This window comes from Cucurbita maxima, unplaced genomic scaffold (assembly GCF_002738345.1).
Source record: "Cucurbita maxima cultivar Rimu unplaced genomic scaffold, Cmax_1.0 Cma_Scf00022, whole genome shotgun sequence".
NCBI lineage: Eukaryota > Viridiplantae > Streptophyta > Magnoliopsida > Cucurbitales > Cucurbitaceae > Cucurbita > Cucurbita maxima.
The window spans coordinates 621,550-631,381 of record NW_019272038.1 but is presented as its reverse complement, the minus strand read 5'-3'; the positions used below and the strand labels follow the sequence as shown (position 1 = coordinate 631,381).

General features: G+C 38.4%; 2 protein-coding genes across 3 annotated transcripts; one reads left to right on the top strand and one right to left on the bottom strand.

Moving 5' to 3' along the window:
• LOC111495943 (probable beta-D-xylosidase 7) lies at nt 1-4,580 on the top strand. The gene is made up of 6 exons (XM_023146130.1): nt 1-469; nt 819-1,118; nt 1,205-1,374; nt 1,984-2,081; nt 2,964-3,728; nt 3,839-4,580. The coding sequence occupies exons 1-6, from the start codon at nt 41-43 to the stop codon at nt 4,426-4,428; spliced, it is 2,352 nt and encodes a 783-aa protein (XP_023001898.1). The 5' UTR covers nt 1-40; the 3' UTR covers nt 4,429-4,580.
• A 12-nt stretch (nt 4,581-4,592) lies between these two features.
• LOC111495946 (2,3-bisphosphoglycerate-dependent phosphoglycerate mutase-like) lies at nt 4,593-8,711 on the bottom strand. Of its 2 annotated transcripts, none has more exons than XM_023146135.1 (9): nt 8,334-8,711; nt 7,592-7,842; nt 7,219-7,442; nt 6,328-6,446; nt 6,089-6,245; nt 5,866-5,967; nt 5,279-5,398; nt 4,974-5,039; nt 4,593-4,889 (listed from the first exon to the last, which is right to left on the bottom strand). In XM_023146135.1, exons 2-8 carry the CDS (start codon nt 7,839-7,841, stop codon nt 4,995-4,997), a joined length of 1,017 nt encoding a protein of 338 aa, XP_023001903.1. In that variant the 5' UTR covers nt 7,842; nt 8,334-8,711; the 3' UTR covers nt 4,593-4,889; nt 4,974-4,994. The 2 variants fall into 2 exon arrangements, with proteins under 2 accessions (XP_023001903.1, XP_023001904.1); XM_023146136.1 differs by lacking the exon at nt 8,334-8,711 and adding an exon at nt 8,242-8,291.
• Nucleotides 8,712-9,832: the final 1,121 nt, after the last annotated feature.

Sequence of the window (9,832 nt, the reverse complement as noted above, 5' to 3'; positions counted from 1 at the left end):
TTAATCTCTGAAGAAGCTGAAGCTTCACTCACCATTGTCCATGGCTTCCTTCTTCTTCTTCTTCTTCCCTCACACAATGAAACTCCCCATGTTCGCCGCCGTTTTCTTCGCCGTCCTCTCCCTTACCGGCGCCGCTTCGTGCTCTAAGCCGCTGTACGCCTGTGACTCTTCCAACTCACTCACCAAAACCCTCCCATTCTGCAAAACCTCTCTGTCGATCAAGAAAAGAGCCCACGATCTTGTCTCTCGACTCACATTGAATGAGAAGATCCTCCAGCTCGTCAACACTGCTCCGGCGATCCCCCGCCTCGGTATCCCCGCCTATGAGTGGTGGTCGGAGGCCCTACACGGTGTTGCCAATCGCCATGGCATCCGCCTCAACGGCACCATCAAAGCCGTCACTAGCTTCCCTCAGGTTATCCTCACCGCCGCTACCTTCGACGCCGATCTCTGGTACCGAATCGCAAAGGTATAATCAAATCCCCAACCAAACACATTCCGTTGATTCTCTTGCTAGTTCTGTTCACAATACGAACTAAATTTCAATTTCACGTAAGTTTTAGGGTTAAATGGTTTAGCAGTAGTTCAATGGGTATCAGAAGAGGAAGCTTATTGTAACCGGATACCATTTCCCTTCAAATTTTTGCTGATTTCTTAGCTCTTAGTGGTATATCCATCAGCTTAACTTAAGAGTTTAGTAGTAGTAGTTTAACATGAATTTGAGTCAGATCAATAGCGATTTCATTTTGTCAAACACTTGGTGGGCATTCTGCTAGTTTACGAACCATCATGAATTAGTCTATGAATCTACGATACAGGTGATAGGAACAGAGGCGAGAGCAGTGTACAATGTGGGGCAAGCGAAGGGGTTAACATTTTGGGCGCCAAACATAAACGTATTCAGAGATCCAAGATGGGGAAGAGGGCAAGAAACACCGGGAGAAGATCCAACAGTGGCAGGAATTTACTCAGTAGCATATGTGAGAGGGATTCAAGGGGACTCCAAAAAAGGAGGGAAGCTTGGGAACAGACTCAAAGCTTCGGCATGCTGCAAACACTTCACCGCCTACGATCTTGACCGGTGGAACGGGATCACTCGATACGTATTCGACGCCGAGGTAACTGGGATTTGGATTTGTGGAACTGAAAATGGAATTGGAATTTGGACTGATGGGATTGTTGGGCATTGGGGATATGGATGCAGGTGACGATGCAGGATATGGCTGATACATATCAGCCACCATTTAAGAGCTGTGTGGAGAAGGGGAGGTCGAGTGGTATAATGTGTGCGTACAACAAGGTGAATGGGGTGCCCAGCTGTGCTGATCATCATCTATTGACTGCTACTGCAAGAAGAGAATGGAAGTTTAATGGGTTAGGCCTTCTTTTTCTCTTTATTCAATGCCCATTCTCTTCATAAGCATTGTTCTTAGTTTAATGGGTTAAAATGTTATTACCTCAATTAAGAGGTCGGTCCCTCGAATACCTTATCCATGTTCGAAAGGGAACATGCTAAACGTAATTGAGGTCAGGGTCCTCAAATACCTTATCCATGGTCGAAAGGGAACGTGCCTGTAACAGTCCAAGCCCATCGCAAGCAAATATTGTCCTCTTTGGATTTTTCCTTCCGGGCTTTCCTTCAAGGTTTTAAAACTTTAAAACGCATATGCTAAGGAGAGATTTCCACACCCTTATAAAGAATGTTTCGTTCTCCTCTACAACCGATGTGGGATCTCAAAGTGCTAAACGTAATTGAGGTTGGGGTCCCTTAAATACCTTATCCATGGTCGAAATGGAATGTGCTAAATGTAATTGAGGTCGGAGTCCCTCGAATACCTTATTCATAGTTGAAAGGGAACGTGCTAAACGAGAATAGGAACATGGATTATATTTCCGAGCCCTGTCCCGAATATTCCCGATTATTAGGTTATTGATTTTTTGGTTGATGGTTGAACATTATAATTATATTTTTACAACGAGCAGGTACATCGTGTCGGACTGTGATGCAGTGTCACTGGTTCATGAGACGCATAATTACGCCAAAACTCCAGAAGATGCGGTGGCTGATGTCCTTAGAGCTGGTATTTTCACTTCCATCCCTAACTTGTATTTCTGTAATCTATTTTCAAAGTATTGCTTGACTGAACGTTGACTTTCTGAATCACAAAATATATTTTTATGCCAAGTTTTGGGTTATTTTTATAATTTTAAAAGATTTTTTTAGCCTCCTTCACCTTTCCACTATCTCAAAAATACCTCTAAACTTTTCAAATATTTTTTAAAAATAAAATTAGAATCAAAAACACTTTTAAAAAAATATTCATGAACTTTCCAAAGTATCGTTAAAACGTTTGTAGATAATTTATGAGATGTTGATAGATAGTTTTCGTTAGAATTTTTTTAATCTTTATTTTTATAAAGGTAAAGGATCTTAATGTAGTACCACCATTTAAGATATTTTGAACTTTTTAAAAACCGTTAAAGGGTATTAATGGTAAGTTGAAGAGTATTTTTTAAACAAAATATTAATGGTTTCTATCCCATACTAATGGGAAGGGTACTTTTGAGAATTTTTTGAAAGTTTAAGTATATTATTGAACTTGGAGTGATGTATATTTTTATTGATTTAGTTTTTTTTATTAGAAAAAATGTATTATATATGTAAACAAATATATTTGAAGTCCAGTGGGCCCAAGTAAGTGAAACCAATGGGCTCAATAGTGTCCTCAATCCTCAATATATGTAAACGAGTATATTTAAAGTCCAGTGGGCCCAAGTAAGTGAACCAATGGGCCCAATAGTGTCAATAATGTAAACAAATATATTTTTAGAAAAAAACATGTTACTGGGCCTACTGATTGGACTTTTTGTAGTCCAATGGGCCCAACAGGCCCAAATAAGTGAAGCCCGAAAAATGAAAAATTTCTTAATTTGATTCATGACCAAAATATGAATGCTTGCAGGAATGGACGTCAACTGTGGTTCATATTTGAAGGAGCACACAGAATCTGCTGTGGAGAAGAACGTGGTAGCCGTTACCGATATAGACCGAGCACTCCACAACCTCTTTTCTATTAGAATGAGACTCGGTTTGTTCGATGGCAACCCGACCAAACTGCCGTTTGGCCACATCGGTCCAAACCAAGTTTGCACAAGGGAGCATCAAAACCTGGCTCTCCAAACTGCAAGAGATGGCATTGTTCTCCTAAAGAACTCTGCTAATCTTCTTCCACTTTCTAAGTCAAAAACACTCTCACTTGCTGTTATTGGCCACAATGCTGATAACCCAATTATGCTGATAGGGAATTATGCAGGAATCCCTTGCAAATTTGTTACCCCATTTCAGGGTTTGAAGAGCTATGTTAAGGAAACCATTTACCACAAAGGCTGCAACTGGGCTAACTGTACAGATGCTACGATTGATCAAGCAGTGAAGATAGTGAAAAGTGTGGATTACGTCGTGATGGTTATGGGGCTCGATCAAACCCAAGAACGAGAAGATTTCGATCGTACATACTTGGGGCTACCTGGAAAACAAAATAAACTTATTCCTGAAGTCGCCAAAGCTGCGAAAAGACCTGTCGTTTTGGTGATTCTCTCTGGAGGCCCGGTCGATATATCTTCAGCTAAGTATAATGAGAAGGTAGGAAGCATATTGTGGGCTGGTTATCCAGGGCAAGCTGGAGGAACTGCAATTGCAGAGATCATATTTGGTGATCACAACCCAGGTCAACATTTCTTTTAACCAACACTTCTTTAAGCTTGAAATCTTTAACCGTTAGCGAACGAACTGGAACGACATGATATTTACCCATTTACTTTCCATGTTGGTGTGCAGGAGGAAGATTGCCAGTAACTTGGTATCCACAAAATTTCATCAAGGTTCCTATGACAGACATGAGAATGAGAGCAGACTCTTCATTAGGCTACCCTGGTCGTACTTACCGCTTCTATACAGGACCAAAAGTCTACGAATTCGGCTACGGTCTCAGCTACTCTAACTTTCTCTATAAATTCACATCAGTTTCTGAAAACAAACTATACCTAAGCCATCCAACAGCTACTCAGCCAGCCAAGAACTCTGACTCAGTTCGTTACACACTCGTTTCGAAGCTGGACAAGAAGTTTTGTGAGAGCAAGGCTATGAATGTCACGATCGGAGTCAGAAACGAAGGGGAAATGGCTGGTAAGCATTCGGTATTACTATTCGTGAAGCCTAAAAAACCCGTAAACGGGAGTCCTTTGAAGCAATTGGTAGGATTCAAGAAGGTGGAGATAAATGCTGGAGACAGAAGTGAGGTTGAGTTTTTGCTGAACCCTTGTGAGCATGCAAGTAAGGCTAACGAAGAGGGATTGATGGTAATTGACGAAGGGTCGTATTCATTGGTCATCGGAGATGTGGAACATCCTTTCGATATCTTTGTCTGATGCATATTTATTATCAGTTGAAATGTAGCTTTTAAGAAAACCTGAGTGATTAGGGAAGTTATTATCTTCACTCTTGTGGCTTGAGATGAGCAAAATGTTCATTATGTTCTTCACTCCATTTTCAGAGTACTAATAAAAACACATTACTACCATAGAGAAGCATCTACTTTTCAATAGCTATTTAATAAACACTTTCCTAGACACTACAATGGGTATATACCTCAACCTTACATGGTTTGGCACAGAGATTCAATACCCCAAACAATAATAAAAACAATAACGAACAATCAAACGAACGAAGGAGAATACTTGCAAACTAGTTGTATAATTGCAGTTCTGAGGAAAAACGAAAAAACTACGATCAAACTCTTCTTCTAGGTCGGAGAATTTTTCTTTTCGTTGCAGTCTAATTACCACAAAAGCACGTCATTAATAGTTGCAGTGCAATTGGAAGTAATATCCTGAGAACAAACGATAATATACATAAAATATATCAGCAAAATGGATCTGTAATGAGTTGAAGAAAGAGGAAGAATGATGGTTACCTGTAGTTTTGCAACATTATTTTAATTTAACATCTCATCTAACTTCTGTCTGTAGAGAGCCAAACGCTGCAAAACGTTCCAATTAAAACAGGTTTTAGTACTAAATCTATGACAGAATGAAAAGCCAAACTAAGCGTTAGAACTCAGCATGTTTCTCTTATAGGAGTTGTTTTCATCATTTATATCTTTTTTGCACCGAACCCGAAAGAACCAGACAGTGAGCGTTGAAGGATAAAATGGGCACGGCAGACCGGGCCGTTCCTGTGGTGGTAGAGGGAACAAAGGAGAAGGATAAAATCGCGTACCCTGGTATAGGCGTAAACGCCTGCCTCAGAAGGTCCAGCAGGACTTCCCCTCCTAATGAAGTTTCCTTCTTTAAATATGTAGAGCATGGGTATTCCAGTTGATAGCTCTAAGCTAATAACCTGAAAAATATTTTTGATGACATGTATTACATAACGGCGTATATAACCTCCCGCTAGCAGATATTGTCCTCTTTGAGTTTTCTCTTTCAGGATTCCCTTCTAGGTTTTTAAAACGCGTTTGCTAGGGAGAGGTTTCCACACTCTTATAAGGAATGCTCTGTTCTCCTCTCCAACCAATGTGGGATCTCACAATCCACCCCCTTGGGGATCTAGGTCTTCGCTGACGCACTGCTTGGTGTCTGGCTCTGAAATCATTTGTATCAGCCCAAACCCACCACTAGCAGATATTGTTCTCTTTGGGTTTTTCCTTCCTGGCATCATTCAAGGTTTTAAAACGCGTTTACTAGAAACAGGTTTTCACACCCTTATAAAGAATAATTCGTTCTCCTCTCCAACTGACGTGAGATCTCATAGTGTAAGGAAAGTGTATAAAATGGTCAAGCCAGTGTAATGAAATGGTATATTACCTCTTGAGAAGTTAGTTTGTCTAGATACATGATTATGGACCTCAATGAGTTTCCATGTGCTGCTATCATTACGTTCTTTCCAGATTGCAGCTGGGGGACAATCTGCAGGGCAAAACTTAAGCAGTCAGACGAAAGAATCTCAAACGATGAACCTTGATCTCCAACAATGGCGGGAGATGCAGTCAAATATAAAGAGACATGAGCGAAAGAGCAGCCATCATACTTGGTCTTTAAAATAAGCAACAGCTCTCTCCGCACACATTTCCAAACTCTCGCCATTTGGGGGAGGAATGTCATAACTCCGACGCCATTCGTGGACTTGTTCTTTACCATATCTATCGGCAGTCTCCTGCTTATTGAGACCCTGTAGTTCCCCATACCTGCAAACAGCATTTATTTTAGAAAGACGTTTGAGGAGTTTAATATGAATAACAAAGAGGGTAAAATAGGGGTGACAATTACATTCTTTCATTCAATCGCCAAGATGCTATTACTGGGATGGATTGTTTTTTGGTTTCTTCGCTAAATATTTGACTCCAAACCCTTGCCTGCTCGGTTTCATTGTGAATAATAACTGGAACCTATATGCATGCATGAATAGTTAGTAAGAGGTTGGCTAATAAAAGGAATGTAATAGTAGATAGGGAGAATACAAGTGTAGGTGTGAAACATGGTCTTGTACAAAAAAAAAAAATAATAAATAAATAAAATTATAACAGCCCAAGTCCACCGCTATCAGATATTGTCCTATTTCGACTTTCCCTCAAGGTTTTAAAATCCGTCCACTAGGGAGAGGTTTCCACACTCTTATAAGGAATGTTTTGTTTCTCTCTCTACCCAATGTGAGATTTCACAATCCACCCTCCTTAGGCGCCCAACGTCTTCGCTGGCACACCACCCCGGTGTCTAGCTCTGATACCAATCTGCAACGACCCGATTTTCGATAACTCAAATCACAGGTTGCCACGCATACTCAAGGGTAAAAAGGGCAGTAAATTTTTCGTGTATAACCGTTTTGATTTGACTCCGCAGATATACCTTTAAACTACTTTTATGTTGGTTTTGAATGCATATTTAAATTTTAAATTTTTTGAGTCTCCTGTTTCACAAGAAAAATTTACCGCCGTTTTTACCCTTGAGTATACGTGGCAACCTGTGATTCGAGGTATCAAAAATTGGATCGTTACAGTTATGGTCATACAGATGATCATAAAAATGAAGATATATCCAAATATTACAGAACTGCTTAAGGACATTTTTCCATACCCTTTTCAGGGCTTCAGGGTGTCAAAACTCTTAAGGTAACATAAAAAATAACTTTGAAGTTCAAAGCACTTAAAAATATCTAATTACCTTCTTACGACGATGTTGAGTCATGGCAAGCATAGCAGTCATCTGTGCACGAATGAGCGACGACGTATAGATCATGTCGACAGGTATGTTACTGATTCTCTTGCCAGCTTCAATTGCCTCTTCCACACCTTTCCTGGTCAGTGGCACATCAACACAGCCGGTAAATAAGTTCTTTTCGTTCCACAACGATTCTCCATGTCGAATCAAGATCAAAGCAGCTTCATCTGATGATGTACAGAATTACATTAGCATAAAAAAAAATACTTCAGAAAGCAAGAACTTCAGCCTATAAGTTGAAGAATTATACAAAGAGTGACCAACAAACACCTCTACTTCACTTAAAACTACAATTGTTGGAAACAAACCAACTTACTCTGCTTTTTTTGCGAGTCATCAGAGGTGTTGATTGAAGGTGATAAAATGGGATCAACAACTGAAGTTTGAGAAGAAGATGATTGAATTGCTCTTATAGAAGTATTTCTAGATCTAGGAGACTTCTTTCTGAAGATCCCAACTTCGACCTTGAAACATTTTGAATTTAATTTTGGCACATTACTTGCAACATTAGCTTGTCCATGGGGAAGAAAAGTCCCAAGAGATTGGTGAAATACTGCAGCAGCCATTCTGAAAATAGCAAATGATCCCAAAACCTCAGCAAAACTTTCCAAGTGGATAATTTCATATCAATAAACAGAAACTACAATTTCGTAATCTGACTAGAACGATAACATTGTGTGAGGGCCAAAACATTATTATTGACGATACTTAAAGAATAAAACATGAACTGAAGGCACAAGAACAATTCGTTCCAATTTTCAGTTGACATTAACCAGAACTCATGAGGTCTTGACATTCAAATGCTGATATCAAAAGCATAAACAACAAGCAAATTCAAATGCCGATCTCAAAATCATGGAAGACAAACTTCCAGGATCCAAATAAAATCACGGAAAAACACAGAAAATAAGTTAGAAACAAAAAAAAAAAAAAAACATATAAAAAATCAAAGAATCAGACTCCTACAGACGCTGAAAAACGATCGCCGGAACCAAAACAAAACGCGATGCACAGAAATGCTGATCTGATACAAAAGAAACAAATTCAGAAACGCGTACCTTAATATCTCAACCAAGCGACGAAACCGAGGCGGAGAACAGTGCAACAAAATAAGGTTAGAAATAATTACAAATTACGAAAAGAGATTATGGGAAAGCCGATGAAAATGGGGATTGAGGAAATGGAGTCGTTTTCGACGGAAAGATTGAAGAAATTGAAAACGCCCGAAATGATTATGATTACGAACAAAACGAGGGAAAATGCATATAGAAAAAATCGAAGCAGAGATTGAAAATGGAGGCGTGGGCGTTCGAATCAGTCAAAATTTCCCCACAACTTCGCAGGTTTTTAAACAACAAAATGCAGGAATTTTGTAAGCTTGTGGGGTTCCAGGATCGCTCCAAGCAGGGTCCCTCCGGGTGGTAGGCTTCGATTCTGGTTGACAATTGGCATTTTATCTCAATATTTATATTTTCATTATCAAAATTCCATTTTAGTCCAATTTTAAGAATTATTAACAATTTATAAAATATAATAAATCTAATATATTAATATTATTATCATGTAAGCCTTTTTGTTAAATATAAAAAATAAATAATTATTTATTTATTTATCTATTTTTGGTGGATAATTAAGGGAGGGAGGGTTGGGGGCAATTTGGGAACAAAATAACCTTTGGATAGCACAAAAGGACCAAGTCTATGGCTCACCAACCCATTAAATTTTAAAAAACATTAAATTAAATAAATTTTCAATTTTCAATAAAATTGTAAAGTAATTAAACTTTTATTTTTTTTAATTTAAGATAGAACTTTAAAATATATAAAATTAAAAGTTGAGAAAATTATTATAATTTTTTTAATTCAACAAAAATTCAAATAAATAATTTATTTATGTGGGTGTGAGTTTTTTATATATATATATATATATATATATATATATAAAAAAAAAAAAAAAATTGGGTGGGAGTTAGGACCAGTGCGGTTGCTTTAAAGCTCGGGTTTGATAACAAACCAACAACGCTACCTAACCTAAATGGAAGTAAACCGGAAGCGGACACCGCCAAAATGGCAAGTGGGACCGGTTCAAAGTTAGACCGGAAGCAAAAATCACGTGCCTTTTAAACCAGTCAAGTTATTATTATTATTATTATTATTATTATTATTATTATTATTATTATTATTATTATTATTATTATTGTAGACTATGAAAAATTGGGTAGGTGTATCTGAACACGTGTGATCAAGAACATGCCCTTTCATATTCTTCTGATCAAGTCGGGTAAGGTGGGGGCAGCCGTTCGGTCAAAATTACCCCAATAGCTCAAAAGTTGGCCTTTTTTGACTCGAATTTAAGCCAATTTATATGGTATTATTATTATTCATTTAACCTTATAGATTTATTATTTATGGGAGGTTCATGTGGTATTTGTTAAGCAATTATTTCACGGTGAGAACCCGTGGCAGCTTACCCTCCAAATTTTCTAATTGCGTCATCCGAGACCAAGATCAAGTACGGATAGGGCTTTGAGCTACCTCTAATCAATTAATATCAAGGT

What these genes read in the sequence shown, in the direction of transcription:
- LOC111495943 (XM_023146130.1), top strand. Translation starts at nt 41, where the DNA reads ATGGCTTCCTTCTTCTTCTTCTTCTTCCCTCACACAATGAAACTCCCC. An exon ending in TCTGGTACCGAATCGCAAAG is followed by an intron (nt 470 to 818) that starts GTATAATCAAAT and finishes TCTACGATACAG; the next exon opens with GTGATAGGAACAGAGGCGAG. An exon ending in AGAGAATGGAAGTTTAATGG is followed by an intron (nt 1,375 to 1,983) that starts GTTAGGCCTTCT and finishes TACAACGAGCAG; the next exon opens with GTACATCGTGTCGGACTGTG.
- LOC111495946 (XM_023146135.1), bottom strand. Translation starts at nt 7,841, where the DNA reads ATGGCTGCTGCAGTATTTCACCAATCTCTTGGGACTTTTCTTCCCCAT. An exon ending in TTGCTTATTTTAAAGACCAA is followed by an intron (nt 5,968 to 6,088) that starts GTATGATGGCTG and finishes TTTGCCCTGCAG; the next exon opens with ATTGTCCCCCAGCTGCAATC. An exon ending in GCGTTTACGCCTATACCAGG is followed by an intron (nt 5,040 to 5,278) that starts GTACGCGATTTT and finishes AACGTTTTGCAG; the next exon opens with CGTTTGGCTCTCTACAGACA.